This window comes from Neoarthrinium moseri, assembly GCF_022829205.1.
Source record: "Neoarthrinium moseri strain CBS 164.80 chromosome Unknown scaffold55_Wmoseri_CBS_16480, whole genome shotgun sequence".
NCBI classification, from domain to species: Eukaryota; Fungi; Ascomycota; class Sordariomycetes; order Amphisphaeriales; family Apiosporaceae; genus Neoarthrinium; species Neoarthrinium moseri.
Window position 1 is genome coordinate 70,383 of NW_026055169.1, and position 25,001 is coordinate 95,383.

Sequence of the window (25,001 nt, forward strand, 5' to 3'; positions counted from 1 at the left end):
GGAATTTGCTTGGGGGGAGCCAGGTCCTGGTCGCGAGAAAAAGATTTGAACCCTTGGGGCCTTTGGGGGGCGCCAACCCGGCCATCGCCAGAGCGCAGAGAGCAGCAGCCAAACAGCCAGCTTTGGCCCAGGGGACCTGGGAGAGGAGGGACGTGGACGGGCAGGCCCCCGGGCCAGGACGGGGGGCGCCCAGGATCCGCTAGGTCGCCAAAGGTCGCTCAGGGTCGCTAGGCCGGTTGGGGCATGGTCTCGGTGTAATGCAGCGCTAAAAGTGGTGCCGGGCTCCTCTGGGCTCCTCTGGGCTCCTCAAGCTTTCGCCTGTTTCGCTGTCGGAGCTTCCCAACGAACTGGAAAAATTGCCCGGCCAGCAGTTTAGTTGGCTTTTGCTGAATTGGAACGAAACGAAAATATCTCGCCTTTTTACGCCTCACCCCATTATCGTCGCCCTCGACACCAGCTGCACTCTTCCACTCTCCCACTCTCCTCCTCCTCCTTCCCCTCCGCCTCCCTTTCTGTCCGTCCCTCTGCCAGCTGCTGAGGCCATCCCAAGTCCTCGTCTGCCCGAGCCGAGTCGTGTCGTGTCGTGTCGTCCGTTTCCCCTTGCACTCGACGTCGCAGCTCCGGACACGAGACATTTTTTTTTTTTGAAAGTCCTCCTCATCCCTCTTCCCCCCCCCCCCCAAAGGTTCGGTTCCAACCACCACACGCCGCCACAATGTTCAGCGCCGTGCTCAGAAGGCGAGCCCTTCAGCAGACGGCCTCGGCCACCGCCCTCAGATACACACTGTCGCCCCAATTGGCAAGATGGTACGCCTCGTTCCCGCCGCACACCGTCATCAAGATGCCCGCCCTGTCGCCCACCATGACGGCCGGAAACATTGGCTCCTGGCAGAAGAAGGCCGGTGACGCCGTCGCCCCGGGTGATGTCCTTGTCGAGATCGAGACCGACAAGGCCCAGATGGACTTCGAGTTCCAGGAGGAGGGCACCATTGCCAAGATCCTGAAGGAGAGCGGCGCCAAGGATGTCTCTGTCGGCAGCGTATGTAGTGCCCCCTTGTTGCTCCGTCGCGTGTGGTCCATGTCCAGGACCGTCACACAACTCAAGCCCACCCCCGTGCACAGAGAGCTAACAAGTACGACAGCCCATCGCCGTCCTCGTCGAGGAGGGTGCCGATGTCTCCGCCTTCGAGTCCTTCAGCATCGACGACGCCGGTGGTGAATCCAAGCCCGCCCCCAAGGAGGAGAAGAAGTCCGAGTCCTCAGAGTCCTCGTCCGCCCCGACCCCGGCCCCTGAGCCCGCCGCCGAGGAGTTCGCCTCGTCCGGCCAGAAGCTCGAGACCGCCCTCGACCGTGAGCCCAACATCTCCGCCGCTGCCAAGCGATTGGCCCGCGAGAAGGGCGTCCCCCTGTCCGGCCTCAAGGGCTCTGGCAAGGGCGGCAAGATCACCGAGGAGGACGTCAAGAAGGCCGCCGTCGGTGGCGCCTCGGCCACCGCCGCCACCGCCGCTGCCTCGTACGAGGATATCCCTCTCACCAACATGCGCAAGACCATCGCCAAGCGCCTGCAAGAGTCGACCCAGAACAACCCCCACTTCTTCGTCAGCAGCAAGATCTCCGTCACCAAGCTCCTGAAGCTGCGCCAGGCCCTCAACGCCTCGGCCGACGGCAAGTACAAGCTGTCCGTCAACGATTTCCTCATCAAGGCCATCGGCGTTGCCTCCAAGAAGGTCCCCGCTGCCAACTCTTCTTGGCAGGGTGAGTCCATCCGCCAGTTCAACAGCGTCGACGTCTCGGTCGCCGTCTCTACCCCCACCGGTCTGATCACCCCCATCGTCACCGGTGTCGAGGGCCGTGGTCTCGAGTCCATCTCCAACAAGGTCAAGGAGCTGGCCAAGCGCGCCCGCGACGGCAAGCTCAAGCCCGAGGAGTACCAGGGCGGTACCATCTCCATCTCCAACATGGGCATGAACGACGCCGTCGACAACTTCACTGCCGTCATCAACCCCCCGCAGGCTGCCATCGTTGCCGTCGGCACCACCAGAAAGGTCGCCATCCCCTCCGAGGACGGTGCTTCGATCGAGTGGGACGACCAGATTACCATTACTGGAAGCTTCGACCACAAGGTCGTGGACGGTGCTGTCGGTGCCGAGTGGGTCAAGGCCTTCAAGAAGGTGATCGAGAACCCATTGGAGCTGCTGCTATAAGGGGAATACATGGGGCAGGCGGTGTACTAATAGGGTAGCTTTCATCAGGCGTTACGGCGTACTGAACCACGTATAATAACAGATAGAATTGTACGGATGGAATCAACCAAAAATCCCCCATTTGTGTATTTAGGAACCGAGAGGCATACGCACGGTCAGCGCCGGGCAGTTCAGGACAGTCCATTGTACCACATGATTCCGCTTTTCATGTCGGTGCTCGTCATCCGAGGCAGATCCGAGATACAAGGCGTAATCGGCCACAGCATGGGGCTGGACGTTGTTTCATCAACCAAGACGACGACCCAAAAGAAAGCAAGGGTCATTAGCCTCGGTGGGCTCGCAATCGGGAAACTAGAATTCGAATGAGATATACTTTTTTATGTTCTATAACACTTGGCGCTTGGTGGGATTGTGCGAAGAAAGCAAGCGTGCACACTCTGAAACGTTGCCCAGCCAGTCATCATTCCTAAGCTGGACTTGTAGATGCGGAAGTCATCTATCGTCTTACTGGCGTTTGTCGCAATTCTATCAAAACGACAGCAGTCTTGTCTGCCGCGTTCCCAGCAAGAGACGGTTGCCTACATAAACTTCGGATTCGGTGGATCTCTCTCCCTTCTCCCCCCACAACATTTCTCTTATTTCTCAGAGCTACCACAATAAACACTACGCACGCGTTTACTTTCTTCGCTTATAAGAACATCGGGAGGGCTGCTGCCAATCAATGCATACCTGCAACAGGTAAAACTGTCTTGTAGCGACTCAGCTGGGGTCGACGCTTTCTTTGGTCTGGGCACCAGATGTGGTACCCTCCTCAGCCTCCACGTGCTTCGTTACCGTCGTCTTTTCCTCTAATCCGTACTTGGTGTTCAGTTTGGACCGAAGAGCGACCTCCTTCTCGAGCCAGACCAAGAGCCAGCCCAGGCCGGCAAAGGCAGTGCCAGCGTACCAAACAGTGCGTATCGACTATACTGATGAGCAAACGTATTTGAACATGCGGCAAGTGGCGTTAAACTCACAGAGCTGAATATGTTGATTATCTCATCCCGGGACCCTGGGTCCTCAATGCCGTCCAGGAAGCTCTGGGTAGCATACTGGTATGCTTTGCCACCCTCCAGATATGGGGCCAGACTCTGATCGGTCAAGGTACTGGACTTGAGGTGGCACTCATTGGCGAAGATGGCCGCTGGGATGGTCACGGCCCAGACGCTGGAGAACCCCCTAACGAAAGCCCAGACGCCAGTGGAACGGGCGACGAGATCCTCGTCCAACGGCGCTTGCATTGCTGGGAGGAGGATGGCGATCATCAGGCCGGAGCCAATAGCACATAGGAGTTGGAAACAGGCCCACGCGGCCGTGCTCGAATTCCGGTCGAGGAGGCTGAAAAGCCCGAAAGACAGGGTCAGGATGGCCATTCCCAGGAGATGAAGTGGTTTGTAGCGGCCCCATTTAGAGAGAACGGTACCGCCGATGATCGCCCAGCGAAGAGGGGGAGTGCGTCCACGCCGGACCAAAATGCAGATTTCCTCAAGACCCCCTGGAAATATATGGGCATAAAGTAGAAGGCCCAGTATGTGCAAAGTGTTGTAATGAATGTGACGGCAAGTACAGTGGCCGACGTGCGTTCCATGATGACGGCTCGGGGCAGTGAGGGATGCCTGGCGACGGTCCACTCATAGACTAGAAATAGCCCATAGCCACAGAACCCAAGCAGTAGCGGAACAAGCACCTGATATGAGCGCCACTCGTAAACGGCGCCACCCCAAGTGACGCCAATGAGGACCGAGACAGTCGAGGCCATGAACATGGCGTTGCCGAAAAAGTCGATGCGGGCAAGTGATTCTTTCCAGCTCTTCACTGGCGGCTGTGCCACGCGCAGCAAGAAGAAGAGGCCAGCTAGGGAGCCTGGTTTACACATCGGTTAATGCTTTTGATCCTACTTGAGAAAGGGTTTAATACGGCAACGACTTACACCCGCCTATAGGTACATTGATGTAAAATACCCAACGCCAGGTGCTTCGCTCCGTAAGAAGGCCGCCGAGGAAAGGACCCAAGGCCGCGCCAACGGCAGACACCACCTGCACGATAGCCATGTACTTTCCTCGCTCGCGGAGCGGTACCAGGTCAGTGAGGACAACATTAATCATAAGACCCGTGCCCCCGCCACCAAGCCCTTGGCTGATTGTCGTTCAAATTTCAGCAGTAATACACTACATCACAGAAAGAGGATTACAGATAAGATAGAAGACTTACATCACGCGTCCGCCGACGAGCATGGCCTGCGAGTATGCGCCACCGCAAATTCCGCTACCCAGGGTAAACAGTGCAACGGCCATTAGTGTGAGCCACCGTCGACCAAACACATTGCTGGCTTGGGCCATGAGCGGCAGCATCACGATGGTGGCCAGGAAGTAGCCGTTCGGGACCCACAGAAAATCATTGCCGCCGCCGAGATCCTTCGTGATCGTAGGCAGGGCGCTGGTGATAATTGTGCCCTCGATGGAGGAACACAGGGCTGTGAATGACAAGGAACAGACAACGGCCCAGAATCGAGTCGAGTGCCTGACATTTGTTGAACCGTCTTCTGCATGCACTGTGGTGCCTCCATTGCTGTCCTCTGCCACATCCGGAGTGCCAGGCGATGTATTGGCTTCTGTCATCTCCAAGTTGATGGTTTGCGCGGCTGAAGGATAAGCGTGAGGATTGGATTTTAAGTAGGCATAGGAGGTAGGAAATGGATGTCTATAGTAATTACCTTCTCGATTGCATGTACGAAACTCTTCACGTTGGAGGGTTTCAACTCGATATATAACATGTACTTCGGTCACATTCGCGGTCACATTCGGCCACATTCGGTAACTTGCGTTTTGGCTGCAAGCGCCTGCGCGGATGTAAGCCGCACATAATTAGTTACCGAGTTATATCTCGTGCAGCAATGGCTAGTTCCAAAGTCGGCTTCCCCTTTTTGTCTATCCAGGGGCGGGAAACCCTGTGCGTCGCCCCTTCAAGTACGCAAAACACGTCAACGTGGGGAGCGAAGTCGGTAGGACCCAGTCCATGAGACGAGTTATCAAGAAACAGGCCATTTACAAGTAATACTGGAGAAAAGTAAAGTCAGTGGCTGCCTGCCTGGAAACTTATCTCTAAGGCACCCCATGTGTACCTCCGAGTCTTCCATATCTGCATATAAAGCTTTAGCATACTTTTGTCCCGTTTTCGTTCACAAAGGTGGAACAGTCGTTTTTTTAAAGCATCTGTTCCAGAGAATGGGGCTAGACCGGACGGGGAAGTGGGAAAATGCGCAAGATAACCGTCTACATCTTATCGATTGAATTGTTTCCAACCATAGTAGCGCCTAGCTCCATGCAATAAACAGCCAACAGGTAACACCTTTTAGCCTACCAAACCTATGTCTAGAAGAAGATCCTCCGAAATTTCTTGATGATATGGGATGTGGTCGTTTCTTTCCTCTGGTTGTACAATAGTAAAGCGGCAGTTCTATCGAATCAAAACCATCAAGCAACTGCGGAACATGAATCAAGAGGATTGTAAAGAAGAAAGTGTGCAAAGGCTGGAAAATGTGATCCTTCAGCTTATTTACTGAGAAGCGCCTGGCTGCAACTTCCAATACATGTGCGAATTCGGGCGTGCGCCTTTTCGAAAAGATGAACCAGGAAGCTGAGCTGTAAATCATGACATCCGCTCAAAGAAAAACCATCGATAGTCAGTCCAGGCATGAGCAGGTGAACGTCCTTCAGCGTTTGGCCACCATTGCAACCTTTTACTAGAATCTCCAGTGTGCGAGAGTACAGGATATCCAATCTAGTATAGCAACTCAGAACCACCAGAGCCGTTGATCGTTCAAGGCCATGTGCGTCTTGGAATGTTCCGGATTTTAGCACTCGGATGCGTGTGACGATCTTCCTAAGCTCATTTGTCAATTCTAGGAGATTGCCGATGCGCAAATCGGACAGGCTCATGTCTTGTGACGCGACGTTGTCCGATTGGGTTACTCCTGGTGACTGGCGGCAGCCAGCCGTGCCGGCTATCATGCAAGGTAGTACTTCACCATTGTTGGTGTGCATAGGGTGTTGGAACAGCGTAACGTTCAATTGGCATAGCTGTGCCAGTAGTTTGGCATAGCCCTGTTCTCCCTCCGGGTCATACCGGTCGTCGTCTTGTTCATCGTGATTTAAGTCCATCTGCCCTGCTGCAGTCCCCATTGCAGAGGCTAATAGTTCATCATTCGGTCTGGACGACTGCTCGCCATTGTCTTTTGAATTGGAATTAGATACGCTCTGGGCCATCGACGCAGGGCCACCATAATCCAACAAACTTAGACCGTCAGGATCAGGAAACCTATCTCATAGTCAGTATTACGCAAGACGGGGAGTGGCTATCTTGGTTACCATTGAAGAAAGTCCAAAGAGTCGGTCATGGAAGACATCAATGTGTCTTCATTGCTAGCCACTTTATTGTTGATAATCCCCTCACTGTGACAGTGCGCGATTTCGTTATGCTCGTTACTATAACTGCTCGCGCCGCGATCATCTCGTGGTGGTCGACCCATCGGTCGCGACTTGGGAATGGTGCAAATGGCATTTGCCCTCTGACAACGTCGACATTGCGGCTCCTTCACCTCCCAGGTGCACCTGAGTTTTTGGCCACGGCAGCGGCCACAAGCCACCGTTTTCTGTCGGTCTGTTTTGGTCATGTTGTTGGTGCACATTCCTTGCACCATTACGTGTTCTCCGGGGTATCCGGCAGTTTCTATCTTCCGTACACAAAATCACTTGTATAAGACAGGGATTTTGCCAATACTCGGGTCTGACTTGATGAACCTTTGGATATTGAATCAGTAAATCCGGACCAGATTTCTATACTGTCTGCATAAAAATGCTTTGGGGAAGAACATCTTGTTCTTGCAGCAATCCTCTCCCCTCTTAACCCCGCCTGCCAGACGACATCTTGGCCCCCACGGAATCCGCCTTTTAGTAAGCTAGGATCGATAAATATCGACTGTCCTGGATTGGGGAAGGGGGCATAGCGGCAGTATGCAATGAACCAGATGTGCGCTAGCAGCTGATCCATGAGATTGGAGTGGCCCAGGGGAGAAATAAAACCTTTTCTTTTTTAATATCTACCAGGGCTATGAAGCCACCTGTACCTATCGACTGCCGTTCACGCGCACTCCCATTCTGCGTGAAATTCAGAGTGGTCATCATTCGCTGCAGGTTACCAAGCAATACTTGCAAACCGCCCACTTGATTCACTTCACTTCGCAAAGGACCAGCAACCTTGGGCCCTCTTTGGCGAACAATGGAAAAAACGGCAGGAAAACCGAGTTCACTACCGCAGTTCCATCGAGGATTAGGTACTACACCAAATGCGGACTGTTCCCTGGAATTCGTGTGCACTGCGACTAACTTAGGGCTGGTGCTCTGAATGTCTTGAGTTAGCCTGTGCTATCACACAGGTCAAGGCGTTGGTTATATTCGCCTAGGCGACTGATACATTACAGGGTGTGGAGCGGAACGAGTTCGGTAGGTCGTCCATCCTACAGGTTATACTGCGATGAGAAGATGTGCCACACTGTGGGTTTGAATCTGGCTTATACCACACTGTAATTGAATGAACTCGCCGCAGTGCGCGAAATTGTTTGAAAGTTTCACCACAGCGATACTCGGCAACATACGGCCAACTTGAACGTTCTTCAGAGGGGCTTGGAGAAGAATGCAGAGGCTTGACACCCTCTCCAAAACAGCGGTTGCTGAGTTGATTATCTAGGAGTCGATTCGATCTGGCCAAAGAGGTGCGCATCATTTCCGTCTTCGACAAGGCGACATCAACGTCCTTGCCGAAAGTGCCCACGGCCTCGCGGTAGGCCGCGCTCGGCAAGTGCCATCAGGGCCAAGAGTCATGACTTCAGCTGGACCAGACCTCCGGCGAGTCCTTCAGCAAAAGTCGCGGTGATTTCCGGATTCGCCGGGTTCGTGAATCCGTAGGGCTGACAACCCCCCAAGTTTTGAGGACGCAGTTGAGCTCCTACTTACGCAGTCACTCGGCCACAAGCAGAAGCACAAATCACGGGAGGAAGGGTCTACTGGTCGGCGGGTGCTGCCGAATCGGGCCGAGCCTCAACACCCCGAGGCCGGCGGCAAGGGCGGGGAATCCACCTGCATGTTACGCACCGAGGCTCGTGGAATTTCCTCCTCGCCCTCTATTTTCGTGCTTAGGGCCAAAATTCTTGGTCTACCGGCTTATTTACATTCATGTTATGGAGTCTCAACTCTTTCCGTAGCCTTAACCTCTGGCTTCCCCCTGCGGATTAGAGAATCAACCTGGGTGACATGACATGGAAGCGTGCGCCAACTTGAGGATGGAAAATATGACAAAGAGACGCTACGCAAAACACAGGCTCCACCCCCCTCCACCCTTGCGTATCTGATACCTCTGTATCCTTGAAAACAGGGAGCCATGGAATAGGTCCCGCGTGAGCTCCCCGCTGCTGCGCCATCTGTTTCTGCGCGTACATAAGAATGCCCACGCCTCATGGTCAAGCGCTCCCAGGACCAGACACCGTTGCCTTGACCAGCCTGAACCAGTGCACAACTTACACTACCAACCACCGCTTTGTGCAACCCCTGCCTGCGTTGTAAATGGACGGACTGTGCGGCGGTTTTGGGGATGGAGGCCCTGGGGCTGGAACGCCTCCATCTGTTGAGAAGACTGGCCCGCGGCACAGGCCCCTATTCGCAAACCTCCTCAGCATTCCAAGGGAAATCCGCCACGATCTGTATCAGAGACTTCTAGTGGCACGACAGCCTCTTTTCCTGTTTCTAGACAACAGAGACCCTCGATCGGTGGAAATGTTCGCGCCCGGGAAGCCGTTCCAGGCTCTAGCAATTATCTGCACCAATCGCCAGATACACGCGGAGGCTGCTGCTGTGCTGTATGGTCTCAATCATTTCATCTTCCTGGACAATGCGCGACACCAAGTCGAGCTCATTCGATCATTTCTAGGCTTAATCGGCCGTCGAAATGCTGGGCTACTAGGTTATCTGAGTATAAACTTCCCGGTCGTGGAGGTCGCCGGAGATCTAGAAGGAAATTTTGTGCTAAGGGAGGATAGTTTGGCCACATTGATGCTCCTGAAAGATAGGTGCACCCAACTCAAGCAGTTAGAAACACATGTGCATCACGACACTAGTGCCGAGACTTTCAGGTCGGGTTGCTCTGGTGCGCACCACATTCGGAGGGCATTATCACAAATTGACTCTCAACTCAAACAACTCTCTTCGCTGAGTGAGGTCATCGTCACCTTTTACACAGAACCTCCAAGCCTTCTGATGGAGGAATTGATGCGCGAGTTTGGTTGGACAGTTCGACTCGGCCGATAGATACAGGGAAAATGAGCACTCACCGCTGGTCCGAGGTGAAGCTCACGCTTCTCTTGGTAGAAGAATAGGGTCATGTCAGCACAATCTCCTGTTTTCTCTGCGACTGACCGTAGTAGTCTCGCACGGTGTCCGTAGCTTTTGCGTGTGCTATCGGACGAGAAAAAGAGTGAGCTGAAGTCAATAAGAATTGCAAAAGCAATGCGGGCTCTGCGCTCCCCCAAATCCTCTTCTTGACATATCCACTCAAGGCAGAACAGAAGCTGTTATGGGCCAACTTGTCGGCGACTGACAACTTGAACGGTCCAAATGACGATATAGAGATATTGGCCAAGAAGAGGGGGGTTTTGGGTGAGTGCATGTAGTATTAATTGACACATCTGGGCTCCCGCGCTATCTTGATAACTGTGTACTGCGGTCAAGCGCCACAATGGAGACGCGTTTGCAGCAAGCATGGACACCGCTCTTACCTCGGAAGGAAGCCAGCACAGGTAGCGGGACGAAGCGTGCTCGCACGCCGCGTTACGACTACCCGACAGAAGGAAGAGCAATCTTATGATGGACAGTCATAGAAATAGCAGATTGGCTGGTTGTAGCGTTCGCGCAGATCATCCTCCAAGTCCCCTTAATCATTAGTGAGTTATAGATAGAGCTTAATACTGAAGCTAAGCCTAAGCCCAGCTGACCTATGCGAGTAATACTAGCCGCCATTTAATCTGGGATTTGTCAGCGGCCCGAGCCCAAGTAGTTGATAGCTAACATGCTTGGCGGCAAAGCACCTCCCTCCCATGTCTGGCCGCAAATCATCCGACATTTCTAAATTGCGCACAATGCCCGCAACTCCCCGACAGAAGGCTTGCATTGCCTGTGCAGATTCCAAGCGCAAATGCGACAAACAGCTTCCCGAGTGCCGACGATGCCTAGACAGGGACGTTGATTGCGTCTATCCGCAGCGTAAGCGACGGCACAGAGTTCCTGTTCCGCGACACAGCCAACCTGCAGAGCCCGCCGCCATTCTAAACTTTGCCCACGACGATGGTCCGCAAAGCAATGTTGGGTTTGGTCACTGGGGCTCGCTAGAGTTGACCAACGTCGATCCTTCTCTTCTGGATGTAGTGCTACCATACGTTCCTACACTGCCGACGCCATATTCCAATTTATCAGCTGGGCGTTTTCGTTTTGAGGACGGCAGCAACTCCGACTTACCTTGTCCGTGGTTCCTCGAGGATGAAACCTGGGTCTTACGGCAGTGTAACCAAGAGGTAAATTGCGTGACTAATGTGCAGCTGGAACCTCTCATTCATGCCGTAGAGGAGATGCTGCAATCGTGGGTCAAGAATGGATTCAATAGCTTCATTCATCGGCGACTGTACGAAAATGGCATGCCAACATGTCTCCAAGATGCTTTTACGACGCTTGCAGCATACACCAGTCGGACATCAGCCGTGAAAGAGATAATGCTACAGATCACCGAAGATCGTGCGTCTGCTCTCGTCGCCAGTCAGAACCCACCAAGTCCTGGCAGTGCACAAAGCATACCGGCTCACCTAGCGCGAGTCCAATCTCTGTTTATCTATGAGTTTATTCTGCTATTTGATGGCTCAGTGCGCGGGCGCGCCTCTGCTGAGAAAAAACTCCCAGTCCTTCGCCGGTGGATGGATCAGATGTGGCAATTGATGAAACGATATCGAGTGAAGGGCATTTCTTCGAGCTTCCGACCTCTGCGATGGACGGCAACTGAATTTGACACGGAATATGACGCTTATTCGGAGATGTGGAAGCTATGGATCTTGGTTGAAAGTGTTCGACGATCTCACCTCATCATCGATACTATCGCCAATGTTTACCAGACTATGACGAAAGGATCAGCCGAATGCTCTGGGGCTGCTATGTTCACTGCGCGCCGTGGAGTATGGGAAGCTGAATCAGCAGCGCAATGGTTTGAACTGTGTTGTTCAAAATCCACGCTTCTAGTGCCGTCTCTGCAGCCGGAGCCTTTGATTTCGCAGTATGCCGCTGAGGAAATCGATGATTTTGCGAAGTTGTACTGGACATTTATAGTCGGCAGTGACAAGATGCAATGTTGGAAAGATAGGAGAAGTAAAGAAAGTCGTATTAATATAACCACCTCATAACAGGTGTATGATGCTTTCATCACATGTACAGGACTTGTCCAGCGAGATGCTGTCCATCTTTTTGCCATGTGCTTACAAGTTGTCGTCTACATAGACAGAAGGTAAATCTTCGTTATTTCTGCTCAGTCTAGGGGGTGAAAGCTCAAATAAAGAATCCCATGTCGCTGAATGCCGGTTCGGAACTTGATTTCTGTCGTGGCGGGCAAGTTGCGGGCCTTTTGCGGTAAAGTTGCGGAAGTTCGACTAGGGTTAACACACTGATCGGCCGTCGTGGCTGGTATCTCCACGCTGCCAGCGACCGGTATCTAGACGGCTCTGATAAATCGAGTCAGATTCTTAGAATGATTTCAAAGCAGCAGGGTAGATCGGACGAGTTTGTGGCTCCAATTCCTACCTAGTGCTCATAAAAAGGCAAGAGCCGCCCCAATCTGTGAGATACCCTCAATTCCAACTCACTCGAACGAATATAACTCTGCACCTCAAATATACACGGGAGCTAAAAATCCATCATGTACTCCAAAACACCCGTGAGAATCATTCTAAGTACCCACACGGCATGTGCATTCTACCAACCTTGACTACTTTCTTCTAATCAGATGCTAGGTGGGCGATATCAACAAAGGCCCTGGCCTTGTACACTTCGATAAGGTTGAAGATGTCAAGGCCCTTGTGGATACCTTCCACTCTCGGGGCTATACTCATATCGACACAGCCCGCAATTACTCTGTGAATGCTCCTGGGGCCTCTGAGAAACGCCTTGGCCAAGTTGGGGTTGCCTCTCGATTTGACATCCATACAAAAGTCTTGAGTGGCGCTCCTGGAGACCTCGAGCCCTACAAGATTCATCTGAGCATTGAACAGTCACTTGCTGACTTGAAGACCTCCGCTGTAGAGACCATGTTCCTACACGTGCCAGATCGCAAGACGCCCTATGAAGATACGGCGAAAGCAATGAATGACGCCTTTAAGCAAGGGGAATTCAAGAAATTTGGTCTCTCTAACTACGCCGCCGCAGAGGTGAAGCAGTTTATCGAAATATGCGAGCAGCATGGTTACGTCAAACCTAGTGTTTACGAAGGACATTACAACGCGATTGTGAGGGGCAACGAGAAGGAACTATTTCCTCTCTTACGCCAACATAACATAGCATTTTTCGCATATAGGTAGGCTTATTTTGAAGTGGAGTATCGCACTAAAACTAATGTTTATAACAGTCCTGCAGCGGGAGGCTTTTTCTCAGACCATGCTGCCACCGCAGTACGGTGGATGAGTGACGTAAGGCCCCTAGCCACTGACTTGTGGGTTAAGCTGATTGGTAGTAGAATATGGTTGGAAAGCTGTACTCGAACCTGTATGGACAGGCGCCGGTTCAGGCCTCGGTAGCCATTGTACGGGATGCCTCAGAGAAGCATGGCATCAATGGACATGCAGCTGCGTTGCGATGGACGGCGTTTCATAGCAATCTGGATGGGGAGTATGGTGATGCGGTGATCTTCGGAGTTTCCAAGATGGAGCAGTTACACAAAACTTTGGATGCACTCGAGGCCGGCCCTCTCCCCGCTGAGCTCGCAGACGCGATCTCTAGCGTTTATGCTACAGTCGAAGGCTCCGAACCTCCTTACCATCTTTAGTTGCGAATGGTACTGTGACTTTATAATTGACTAGATGCGCGCATACGGTTCTAATTTACCGCTGTATAAGTGTTACAATGTCCACCGCTACTCACGTACTATGATACAATAGTCAAAACTTACTCCAAAGGAGTCTAGAGACGAAGATAACATCGATTTATCATTTATCAATTGAGACAGCTGCCAACTGATGTCATAGGGCAAGATATTACTGAGGCTTTGATAAAGCAATGTCTAAAAGGTCTGTAAAGATTGCGCATAAAAATAAAGCTATATGATACACCCACCACATGTAGAACTACGCTACTGCGCCACACCCATACCACCTAAGCCCATTGCATTGATATATATAGTGCTCAACATAGCCTCTGACTGAACATAGACGCAAAAGCGCGGTGCAACTCATAGTCAAATTCGAGTCTTCTCGCAAGGTCAACGATTATGGCAAAGAAACTGAGGTGAACTCGATAATATGCCGGCGTGGATGATTGAAGGGCAAAGCTATCCATTGACAGGTCGCCACTGGTCGCAGTATGTGCGAGGACCCAGTAATCTGGCACTGGCCATATGGAGAGCCCTGTCGTGATCGTTGGATCCTCTACAGGGACAAACCTGTCAGGGACTAAAGCGTCCCGCGCCTACTCCCTTCTGATTTCGCACTATACATACCATTATACTTGAAGGATGAGGAGTGAATCACCTGCCACACCCTCAAACTTCTCGCTCTCTGCATACGGCCCCCAACTTGGGTTGGACGCATCGGGAACTCAAATTCTCCTTCCTTGACCAACGCGCTCACCATCACCGCTTTGAGCAGCTTGGATAAAGAGATTTACAAGTCTTACACTATTTCAAATACCCAGCGTGGAGGTATGATAGGTTACTCCAGGTATTGCGGTTACTTTACGCATATTGGAGCACAAGCAATGAACTAAGTGAGAAAGATATCTATATGAGCTTCTTGTACTTGGTAATTTGATGTCTCCAGTCTTGTTAAACAAACTTACCACAATCCATGGGTCTGTATAAAAGCAAGGTTACGACTAATGTATACATCCAAGAACGACGATATTATAGCCCGGCGACTACCTAGGGAAGCAACTCCTCGTTGAATGCCCAGTGCCCAGAGGACCGTTGAGAACCCGGCGCTGGCTGGATGGTCAGCGAAAAAGACTTGAGGATTTATGCTGGAGAGCAGCCTTGGCATTGTTCTCGGTGGCATTCAATCCCAGAAATAAAACCAAAATCGTTACGATTGTCGCTGGATCATAGGACGATTTTCGTCATGCTGTTGCGAAACGAGCTGAAATGCACCAGGCTGCTCCCTAAAATTTGGCGGGTCTTTCTCGTTAAACTGGGGCGCCGGGACGGGTCGTATGCCCCGCAGGCTCGGAATCGGCCGATGGTCGAACTACCATCAGCCCACCCCGGCAATGCAAATGTTCCAATCAATCAAGAAAACTCCCGATCTCAGTGCATGAGCCCCTGAGCGGCAGAAATGAGAGGCAAGTCAAGAGTAGAGCTAGCACCATATAAGACAATCCGTGAACGCCACTGTTCTGCAAAGTCAATCCATCATTGCAACCATTGCACTATTCCAACTAAGTACCCCAACGCAAACACTCACATACGCAATCCGATACAAGATCATGCCCAATTCGTCCTACTACGCAAGACGGTACAGGACTCTATTCAGCCCTGAAGCACTCAACTTCTCCACACATCAGCCGCGGCCCGCCATTGCAGCGGTCTACTCGCCAGCTCCCAGCGGGATTCACTGCGGGCTGCCAAAAGCTGCAGCAGCGTCGCGAAACCCAAGAGTTTTGCTCACATTCTTCCTGCCTATAGTTCTCGGTAAGTGGTGATTAGTCTCGTTCAATCATGAAGATTTATTATGCTAACGAGGTTTGGCAGCGACTGGCATAGTAACATATCTGGAGGGTAAAACCGAGCCCAACGTCGCGTTCAACGACCGGGCCGCCACGCAAGACACGATCACGCACGAAGCCGCCAGAAGAAAAGCCCTGGCTGACGCCTACGGCGATCGAGAGAGCTTGGATAGACTCGCAGAGGTCATGGCAATATACGAAGCCACGCGCTAGGGAATTAGATTACTCGTCGTTGGGCAAACGTGAATGTTTGTCGTTTTGGAGTCTTGGGTGGGGTGTCGTCCACCTACGACTCATGTACATTCGAGGGAGCTCAGGTGTCCTTTCTCAATATCATAGTGACTTGCGACACACTCCGCATCCAGGCATGATGGCGCACGCGAGAAAAATGAGTGTTTGTTCAGGCAACATCGCAATTGAATTCTTTCAATCAACATTTTCACGGGGCATCTTATTAACTTTCTCCGTGGATGGCGTGTTTGTTTTTCTCTTCCCTTGTCCATGCGTCTCATCACTGGCATTGGGCAAAATTGTGAATAGCACACTATAAACAGGGTAGCCGTTTCTGTAGGCCCCAAAAATCCTTGGAACGGTCAGGATTACGTGCATATATTTATTGACTCCATGTCAAAGTCGCCTGTTGCACAAACGTTGCCAAATAAGGCAAGAAAAGTGCGAGCGACTACCCAGGTATCTTGATTACGTCACGCCGGTGAGAGAGCATGCGTGTATTGGACCACCTCCCATACACTTGGTCGCTTCCGATGACAAAGAGCGGGCAAGACAATGCGCAGTACACGGATGATTTGATTGGCTTGAAATCCGGGTTATGGTTTCGGAATTCCGGGCGGCGGCTAACGGAAAGGTGAGCGCTGCAGAAAACTACCTGGACGCATGAAATTATACCAAATCTTTCACGTTTTGTTTGAAATAAGAGAGGCGTTAACAAGCGACTACCACCATTTCGCCTATCGACGTTATAAGCATCCATTAACTATCACACCGTGATTAAGGAAGGCAAGCATTAAAACAACCGAGTGTTCTCTGTGCAAAAGGCACTGGTTGATACCACTGTCTAAAGATATATAATTCATACCCGTATCTTCAAACATCGTGCTTTTACAGTAAGCGTATGAAGTCAAGCGGACTGTGCATGCATGTATCACGCACGAACGTCAACCCAGTTGCCTGGCGGTGCGTGTGTTCAGCTAAAGTACATAATTGTGTAACCGGAGATCATTAGCCAAGGGTTGAAGCATTGGATGGTGCCGCTTACGCACGAGTTCTCTGTAGGTCGAGTAAGCTGCTCATGCTTGTTGCAAGCGCCTAATTCAGGTGACATCATTCGTCCGTACATCACTTTGAGAGCAAGGAACACCGTATAGGCTAATAGAAAATGTTTGAAGCCCCTGCCAGCGCACTGGCGTTATTGGGACATATTAAAGTTGCAGAGGTAGGGCTGAGAACGTACAGGCGTATTAGGTGAGAATCAAGTCTCCTCGAGGGGTGACGATCCTCTGGTGCTTGGAGCACACCGCCATGTCGCTCAGTCTTAACAGCAATCCAAGGGATTTCGCCCATCCAAACAATATGTGGTGAATGACCCAGAGGGGGATTTCCAGGTGACTTAGAGGTCAGCTCAATTTGGGGATACGTTACAATACGCCAGATGATGAACTTCATGACCCTTGTCCACTGTTATACCCCTGGTCAGCATCGAAAACCCACAATTTCCTCTTTCGGCCAACTTTTGCGCAAGCACATCCATCATGGCGCTCACATTTTGTGCAGTAAATTCCGGCGCCTTTGTCTTCTATCTAACACGCAGCATCTTCATCTAATTAGAAGCCCTGCGGTCCACGGAGGGGTAAGGCTCATTGCCCTGCCACACTGATGAGCTAATTTCTAACTAGTAATGTAATCACTAGCACCTCGTACTCTATTCAATGGGGTTGCTAGGTCAATGCCATCAGCTACGTGCTCTGCGGCACTAGAAGCCAGGTACTTTGCCATACGTAATGGTAGCGGACAATTGTTTAAAGCGCGGCTTTGGGCGTCATAAATCTTTTTATTTCCAGCCCATAACTGAAGGTAGTTCAATCAATCTACATGATACTTGAGGCTCGCTAAGAACCCATTTAATCGAATAGCTGCAAGTTAAGAGCCACCATGGTTGGTATACCAAAAAGTAACAGGTGTTCGTTCTGTAAAGCTAGGAAAACGAAAGTAAGTGGCACTAGCTACCCATCTCATGCTGCTTGAAATTCGCAATTGTATTTCTGCAGCCATATGTGGCAATGTTACTCATAGAGTGGATCATTATAGTGCGACGAAACCTGGCCCACATGTTCGGCGTGTAAACGTGCTGAAAGGAAATGTTCTGGGCCCCCGAGCTACAAGTTCGTCATTAACGGTTGCCATTCCACATCTGCCAACAAGAAAGAGTTTCCAGCAAGTTTTGATGCCAACGCCACCATTCAAGATACCAGAACTGTGGAGCCGGCAGAGTCGTCCTTTTCATCGGGCCGACTCACAACTATAGTCAAAGTGCAGAAGAAAGAGGCAAGTGGTGGCGACAGCTTCCACTCCGTGCGCTTAACCCCCAGCAATCCCCGTAACGAGCACGTCACAAAAGCCGATCTTCTTTCAGCAAAACTACTATACTACTTGGAAGTAAGTGCCGGATCGGAGTGTGATCTACAGATGTGGGGTCACTCCCTCAAGCTGCTCCCTCGGTTCCTTGATGGCAGTGCCGCACTGCGGCATGCCGTAGACTTACTCCTCACATGTTGGTCGAACCTCCAACAGAAAGGGTCCATAACAGACAGCCTCGATCTGACTCTCTACAATCAAGCACTTCGCAGCCTGCAGGAGGCTTTGCAAGGCGCCCTTGTGGATCCAGTTTCATGTCTTACCAGTAGCACACTCGCCGCTCAGACTGTGCTACAGAAAGTCGAGGTTAGACCACATGGCATGTAAAACCATATTCAGAATACTAATCGCAGAAACAGATCGCCTTTGACCATGTAAGGGGCCCAAACCAAGAAACCCACTCTGCTGGGCTGCTTGCAGTTATATGTGCGCGAGGACCAGAACAAGTTTTCACTGAGTTAGTTATCCATCTCATTTTTGAGAATATTTTTCAGCTTGTTAGTCTTTCTATTCATGGTCCCGTACTGCAAATCAATACTGAACAGTCACAGCTCAAACACGATGTACTAGAGGGAAGGGAGAGCATTTTTTCAGAGCCCTCTTGGACTAAAGCTCTTCGAAATGCAGTGAGCGCAATTGGTTTTCAGAACCCGATCACGGGCCTTATCTATAACTTCTGGATTGAGATGACAGTCTGGCCGACCCTTGTCCATCTGCTCGCTAGGCTACACCAAAGCCCTTCACACTCAATGCTAGCGATGGAGTTGGCTCTGAGGTCTAACAGTGCTTTGGAATATCTTCGCCAATTAGATGTAGAAGTTTTCCTCAAAGCAATGGGAACTGGTGAGATAAGGAAAACTGAGAATCGGTACCGCACGAACGATAAGGCTTGGACGGGGGTCGACGTTTTTCCAACGTGTTACTCTTTTATCAACTACGAGCTGGCAAACTGGTTTGCCACACACGCGTTCTTTACGGTAGCATTTTCCCGGATGCTGCAAGCCGCCTATTCTTTCCTTGGCCATGTGGACGAAGTCGTTGAGATCACTGCAAAGGCATACAGCTGCCGCATTTGGCTGGCATTTCCGTGGATGGAACGACGGAAGCCTCTTGAGCTAGGAGTCGTGCCACAATTGTGCTTGTCTTTTGAAGGGGGAAATTCGATCGAAAGGAGAATGGTCCTATCATCCCTAGAGGAAATAAAGCCCTCTACAGCTGCCTTTCAATGGACCGAGGCCGCTATTGTGACCCAAGTTTTGGCACTTACAGGTCGTCTACAACTGATCGAGGGTAGAAGTTAAAAAGTCATGTACGATTCGCATGAAACAGGCGTTCAAATTTCAACGTTGAGTCAGCGTGTTCGTTGATCTTCGCATCCACACGCTCCCTCTATTGTTCGTCACTGTCATCGTGAACATTTGTTTGTGCTCTTCAATAACAACCGAAGTTATGCAGCCTCGCAATTGAGTCGCGACTCCATGATGAACAGCGGCGAGGCACGACAGTTAGTATGACCTCGTTGCATCAACAGCTTGTGCTGAGTGGTAATTTTCTGGGATCTCATTACTATAATTGGTTAGAGATAAAAGCGGGTAGGCTAATTATGCTGTCCTCGAAAGTACCAATAGGAGAGATAATGCCTCCACAAGGTATTGAAACCAATGAGGCTAAATGTGCTCGCCTACGGCGTGGAGGGACAAGCATCGGCAAATATTTGGTACGATGGTATTTCAGGTTGGAACACGTCAAAAAGCAATGCACTACACCGTTTATTTCAACATTTTGAAAAATGCCACTTCGAGACATCAGTCTTTCACAGCCTACCACGACAGTTGACTTCACAGAATAATTGTACAGTCCTTCGAAATGAAGTTGCTTTTTCTCCTATTTCATAGTGGACTCTGCGAGGCCGCCCTCAGATTTGGTTGCGCAAGTGTATCTATCCAACGCCTAGATCCGCTTGTCGAGCCTGGTCGGATACCATCAGCCCACGTCCATCAAATTGTTGGTGGAAATGTGTTCAATGCAACCATGCAAGGAGATATTGGTGAGAAGGGCAGTTGCACGACATGCGCTTACACTGAGGATTTCTCCAACTATTGGACGGCAGCGCTGTACTTCAGGCACGAGAATGGCTCCTACAAACGGGTACCACAGTATGCCAATGCCCAGCTGGGTACTGAAGGACGTGACGCACCTGACATCAGAGGTGGTATGACAATCTATTATACCCAGAAAGATTTTGAAAGTAACGGGGACCAATACATTACGGCTTTTCAACCTGTAAGTAACGGCGCCCGGAAGGTTTTCAGTGGATCCATGTTTATCCAGGATACTTGTGAAATTAACGATTTATCAGGGATTCCGTATGACGGTTGGTAGTCCGACAACGGATACCATTCAAGGTCCAAACGCGCAGCCAGGGCTACGATACACTTGCCTGCAGGACATATTGACGCGAGGCAGCGAGACACCAGGCCTGCCCAGTAAGCCATGTCCAGCAGGTATCATGGCCATTCATCACTTTCCGTCTTGCTGGGATGGCAGGAACCTTGATAGCCCTGATCACCAGTCTCACATGTACAACACCGACACGGGCGGCTTCCGTAACGCAGGCCCGTGTCCTATCTCCCATCCAGTCCGCGTGCCTCAGCTTGCCTACGAGACTATGTGGAACACTTCGGGTTTCAATAACATGTGGCCGAAAGACGGATCGCAACCGTTTGTATGGTCTTACATGGATAGCAAAGGATATGGCACACACGCCGACTATGTGTTTGGGTGGAAAGGCGACTCTTTGCAGCGTGCCATGAACGATTCTTGCATGTTCCACAGATGCGGAAGTCCCGGCATACAAGGAGTACTCAAGACTCAGACTGTTGCTGAAATGAACCATTGTTCGGTGAAAAACATCGTCACCGAGGATACGGAGGGGTGGCTCTCTGAGCTTCCGGGGCATCAGGCGGGAATTAGATTCCAGACTTGAAACGAATATTTGACCTCCCGTCATACTTGTAACCGGGCTTGGTGCTCACCATATGTCCAAAGCGGTTGGCACGTCACCCAACAACCAACTTGGTGCAAAGAATGATTCCATGCCACCGAACTCGAGTTCCATGTTAGGAAACTCCAACTCATCGTCTAGCCAGGTGGAGACATTGGTGATTTGTTCATTTTGGTAGGCCCCTTGGAGTATGGTGTAGCAATTCTTTATGGCTTCTTCAACGCTTTGGGCAAAAACTTGCTGTAGTTCATCATTTGAGAGCCCTTGAACCATTGAATCTATCCGTGCCTTGTAATTTTGTCAGTCAATCAGTCTAGCGCAAGAGCATAACAAGAGGCTCAAAGGGAAAAAAAAAAAAACAAAAAAAAAAAAACGGAGGGCTATTTGGCGAAGAATAACTTACCACCATTCCACATAAACTTAAGTGGCCTTTTATATTTGTTTCTCCAGCCTCAATTCGCTGCAAGGTCCAAGTCTTTGCTTCGTGCAGGACGGCTAACAGATCTGGCCGAAGCGTCGGAGGTCCAAGGCTCTCATCCTCCAATAACAAAGCATGCAATTCCGCAGCAATGATCAGACACGCTTGAACAGGAATCGACCGAAATGATCCGGAGCCGCAGACTGACAGTAAAGCCATGTCGCCTGCGCCTGAGATTACTTGCCAAATCTTTGCAGATGCCTCGACTGTCACTCTCCTCGAATACGCGTAGGAAGCATCTTGCAAGCCTTGCCCAAAGAATGGAAGGTGAAGGGTGATGAAGTAACGGCGCATTATGAAGTCAATAATACGTGTCTCAAATGGAGTTAATCGACTGCTGAACACCGAAAGTCTCTTAGATAGCTGTTTATAGGCGACCTTCAGATGTGTGTCTAGATTCAAAGTATGCTGATAAGCCGCGCCATCAGACCGGAGATCGTTTAGGAACTTGGCAATAGCGAGGCGCGCTGGAAAAGTTTCGCGCAGAGCGATTGACCTAGACCGAAACATATCAATACACAGGAAGGTATTCTCACGATGGAATCTTGAAAAACATGAACGCGAGGTCGCTGGGTTGATAGAACTCACAGCGACGTTTGTGTGTATCTTTCGGGTGCCTGCGCCACCGAACACTCATTCCTTGGTGTATTTGGCACAAGCTGGCTGTCGTCGAAATTTCCAGGAGGCTGAGTATCAAAGTCTGTCAGAGACACTAGAGGAGAACCTCCAGAATCAAGGCTGGATTGTACCGCGATCTGTTAGTTGTATTAGTGATGGGAATAGCATATCCCGGTAGAATTATGCAAATTAAGTAGTCAGTGCGACTCCTACGCGGAGCGCATCTCAGGTCAATCAGATATGAGTGAAAAAGAACCACTAACCTCGAGGATGGTTGTCCAAAGTCTCCGTCGCATCTCAGCATTGAACGGCGTCATATTTGGTAGCTTGATGGGATCTCGGTGGAGCCCCATGTACATTGCGGCCCGTATCAAGGCGCCAATGGATATCCATATCAGGTCTGGCCCTATGCCAGTCATTTCTCTGGCCAGACACAGCAGCACCATGGCTTTCAAGGATTTCAGAGTTAATTGAGACTTTGAGGTTGGCATTGTGAGTTGCGCTGCTGCGTCATTGACCCATTGCACGGCTAGATGCCTCAGTGAGAATTTCTCATCAAGCGTGGCGGCTCCGATGGCCATCACAAGCTTGAGCTGCAGGAGAAATACGCCATCTATAGCGGCCCCTGGAGTGTCTTTAATGGCCCAGAAGCTTTCATATTCTTCATTGAAAGAAGGTATATGCAAGACCCGGAAGAGTGACTCTTTCGTTCGGAGATACCCGTTGAGAAGTTTGTCTGCTGTGTCTTTTGAAGGAATACTATCCAAGTTGTGAGATACTGAACTGATATCGCGGTGAGCTTTTTTCATAGCCCGAGATATCGATTTGCACTGGTGCATAAGTGACCATGCTTTCGAAGACTTGTCCTGTGCCAGGCGCTCAAAATTTTCGAACATTGGTTTCAACTATACTTGGAATCAGCCTATAGATCTTCCGCTGCGTAATGGTAGCAGATTTACTAAGGTAGCACCGTTCATCCAATGACTTCGGCCAAGCAACCGGGTCTTGGACATCAATCCCCGGTCTGTGGGATGCATATACTCAGTCAGCTGGCCTGCAGAAATGATGACAGGCTCCCTGGGAGGTCTGAGATTAGTGGCTTTTGAAAGTGACGTGATATATCTCAAAGACTCTCAAAGACTAACTAAATGGCTTGTATAAAAAGATCAGTGTCAAGGGGACTGTGACGTACGAAAGAGTTACAGGTTGTCCACCAGGACTGGACGTCTCAGAGGCAGACCGCTGCCTTGGAGGTGGTGGTTCATTGGTCCATGTGCTGTCAGCCCAAGAGGACGTAGAAGTTGTTATATGGACACCTTGGGGTGAGCTTGCATTGACTTCAGCAGGTGTGGCGACGCTCAGGCGATCCCTTTGGGTATATTTGGCACTGCTTAAGTGGGTACTATTGGGACGTAACGGCAAATATGACCTCTGAGGTCGACGATCTGCCTCGTCTGCAGGCTCAAAGACGCACTCTCTCCCATTGGAACGAGTGCAATTGCTGCACGGGAACTCTCTATTGCAGCGAACCTTTCTTCTTCTACAAGAGGTGCAGGAACTAGCAGATCGATCAGTGAACGAACAACCTTTAGTCTTCCGTGAATGACGGCCATACGTAGCGGGTCGCCTCTTCCGGGAAGATGGAGGCATAGTCCCTGTAATAGATGTTCCGGGAACTCGTGGTGCAGCTTCTTCAGCTTCACGTATTCCGAGAGGGAGCCTCAGGTACAATGCTGTTAAATGGGGCGATCAGTCTCGTATGGGACTGAGCGGTGACGAGGCCGCCGAGGCAAGACGTACGTATGCAAGAATAGTTGCAGTCAATGGATGTTATCTTGATAGCCTGCAAAACTAGAATGTTACAAGTTGTAGAGGGCATTCGCCAAGAGTTGATGAAGTCTCTGTGGTGAGCTCCTGTTTTTCTTTCGCAAACCATATGAGAGACAACCTGCATAAATGGTTCGTGGCGCCCGCTGAAAGCCGAAATTTGGGCACTTTGATTGGTTGAACTTCCCGCTACCGTCTTCCGCGGCCCTTGCGGCCAATTTTCCGAGCTTCTGACGGTCATGTGTGGACTCGGCATCTCAACATATCGTATCACTCGAAAACAAGCAACTCAGACCATTGGCCGCGAATCTGGAGAAAACATTTCTAGATTCCGATAAATCTTTGAAGTTGATGACTGACCCTCGAGGTTGCACGTAAGGCTGAAATCTCAATCTCGCGCTGTGGCTGCCATTCCATACCTATGTAGTCACAAGACGATGATGCCAAGTGCTCGGCCGGTCCAAGTCAATGGTTAGAGGCAATCCATGTGGCGAATGTTCTTCAAACATTGCGCTGACCAAGGTCGACCGAACTCTCGAGAGACAACTTCTCGTGATAGAACATACGGGCAATGCGTACAGGGATCCATTCTATGATGCGGGGAACTTTCGAAAGTGTTGGAGTGATAGCGTTCCACGTATTTTCAATCGTAGTGTTGTATACGCTTATATGCATATTCGCCTAGGATGCAGTCGAGCGTCTTGACTGGGTGGCCGGCATCAAATATATGATTATACCGAAGCCCAAACTAAAACCTTGGAAATGAGTCCGATGCACAGTTGTTCGAACCCACAAATAAAGGGGGGTTGCAAAACGGCCGTCTTTTTCGGTGCAGGGGCATAATGCGATGAAAGAAGACATCGCATCGTCCCTTGATACAGTATAGATAGCACAAGACAGAGGGCCTGCATCTTGGATTCATGATCGGCTAAATTGGTCATTCCGGCTTGTGGTGCCACCATTATCCAGGCCAATCACGGCGACCGCTCCAAATATCCGGATGTTTTGCAGCACGAGGAAATTGTTGTATCATTGATTCTGCCAGATTAAATTCCACGTAATTCATCTTGGGTGCACCTTGTCTCTATGTCAGGTCTTGATGTCGCCAGCAGTGCACGATACGGAATCTTGTGGAAAACCTTGAAGGAGCAAAACCTGTCTCGTCATCG

The 25,001-nt window shown here is 50.6% G+C and overlaps 10 protein-coding genes across 10 annotated transcripts; 7 read left to right on the top strand and 3 right to left on the bottom strand.

The window, feature by feature from the left end:
• Positions 1-715: 715 nt before the first annotated feature.
• Positions 716-2,204, top strand: JN550_010514 (uncharacterized protein; the record flags this gene model as incomplete). The annotated part of the gene is made up of 2 exons (XM_049308777.1): positions 716-1,039; positions 1,143-2,204. 2 exons carry the CDS (start codon positions 716-718, stop codon positions 2,202-2,204), a joined length of 1,386 nt encoding a protein of 461 aa, XP_049167485.1.
• A 759-nt stretch (positions 2,205-2,963) lies between these two features.
• JN550_010515 (uncharacterized protein) lies at positions 2,964-4,861 on the bottom strand (the record flags this gene model as incomplete). Its single annotated transcript, XM_049308778.1, has 5 exons — positions 2,964-3,167; positions 3,221-3,581; positions 3,662-4,106; positions 4,174-4,379; positions 4,455-4,861. 5 exons carry the CDS (start codon positions 4,859-4,861, stop codon positions 2,964-2,966), a joined length of 1,623 nt encoding a protein of 540 aa, XP_049167486.1.
• Positions 4,862-5,794: 933 nt separating this feature from the next.
• Positions 5,795-6,915, bottom strand: JN550_010516 (uncharacterized protein; the record flags this gene model as incomplete). The annotated part of the gene is made up of 2 exons (XM_049308779.1): positions 5,795-6,560; positions 6,611-6,915. 2 exons carry the CDS (start codon positions 6,913-6,915, stop codon positions 5,795-5,797), a joined length of 1,071 nt encoding a protein of 356 aa, XP_049167487.1.
• Positions 6,916-8,860: 1,945 nt separating this feature from the next.
• On the top strand, positions 8,861-9,601 carry JN550_010517 (uncharacterized protein; the record flags this gene model as incomplete). The annotated part of the gene is made up of 1 exon (XM_049308780.1): positions 8,861-9,601. The coding sequence occupies one exon, from the start codon at positions 8,861-8,863 to the stop codon at positions 9,599-9,601; it is 741 nt and encodes a 246-aa protein (XP_049167488.1).
• Positions 9,602-10,428: 827 nt separating this feature from the next.
• JN550_010518 (uncharacterized protein) lies at positions 10,429-11,733 on the top strand (the record flags this gene model as incomplete). Its single annotated transcript, XM_049308781.1, has 1 exon — positions 10,429-11,733. The coding sequence occupies one exon, from the start codon at positions 10,429-10,431 to the stop codon at positions 11,731-11,733; it is 1,305 nt and encodes a 434-aa protein (XP_049167489.1).
• A 509-nt stretch (positions 11,734-12,242) lies between these two features.
• JN550_010519 (uncharacterized protein) lies at positions 12,243-13,364 on the top strand (the record flags this gene model as incomplete). Its single annotated transcript, XM_049308782.1, has 4 exons — positions 12,243-12,260; positions 12,337-12,896; positions 12,948-13,008; positions 13,056-13,364. 4 exons carry the CDS (start codon positions 12,243-12,245, stop codon positions 13,362-13,364), a joined length of 948 nt encoding a protein of 315 aa, XP_049167490.1.
• Positions 13,365-15,013: 1,649 nt separating this feature from the next.
• JN550_010520 (uncharacterized protein) lies at positions 15,014-15,466 on the top strand (the record flags this gene model as incomplete). Its single annotated transcript, XM_049308783.1, has 2 exons — positions 15,014-15,218; positions 15,279-15,466. The coding sequence occupies 2 exons, from the start codon at positions 15,014-15,016 to the stop codon at positions 15,464-15,466; spliced, it is 393 nt and encodes a 130-aa protein (XP_049167491.1).
• Positions 15,467-17,422: 1,956 nt separating this feature from the next.
• On the top strand, positions 17,423-19,206 carry JN550_010521 (uncharacterized protein; the record flags this gene model as incomplete). The annotated part of the gene is made up of 4 exons (XM_049308784.1): positions 17,423-17,425; positions 17,579-18,211; positions 18,265-18,279; positions 18,457-19,206. 4 exons carry the CDS (start codon positions 17,423-17,425, stop codon positions 19,204-19,206), a joined length of 1,401 nt encoding a protein of 466 aa, XP_049167492.1.
• Positions 19,207-19,936: 730 nt separating this feature from the next.
• On the top strand, positions 19,937-20,891 carry JN550_010522 (uncharacterized protein; the record flags this gene model as incomplete). The annotated part of the gene is made up of 2 exons (XM_049308785.1): positions 19,937-20,188; positions 20,265-20,891. 2 exons carry the CDS (start codon positions 19,937-19,939, stop codon positions 20,889-20,891), a joined length of 879 nt encoding a protein of 292 aa, XP_049167493.1.
• Positions 20,892-20,936: 45 nt separating this feature from the next.
• Positions 20,937-22,901, bottom strand: JN550_010523 (uncharacterized protein; the record flags this gene model as incomplete). The annotated part of the gene is made up of 4 exons (XM_049308786.1): positions 20,937-21,197; positions 21,313-21,883; positions 21,976-22,142; positions 22,269-22,901. The coding sequence occupies 4 exons, from the start codon at positions 22,899-22,901 to the stop codon at positions 20,937-20,939; spliced, it is 1,632 nt and encodes a 543-aa protein (XP_049167494.1).
• Positions 22,902-25,001: the final 2,100 nt, after the last annotated feature.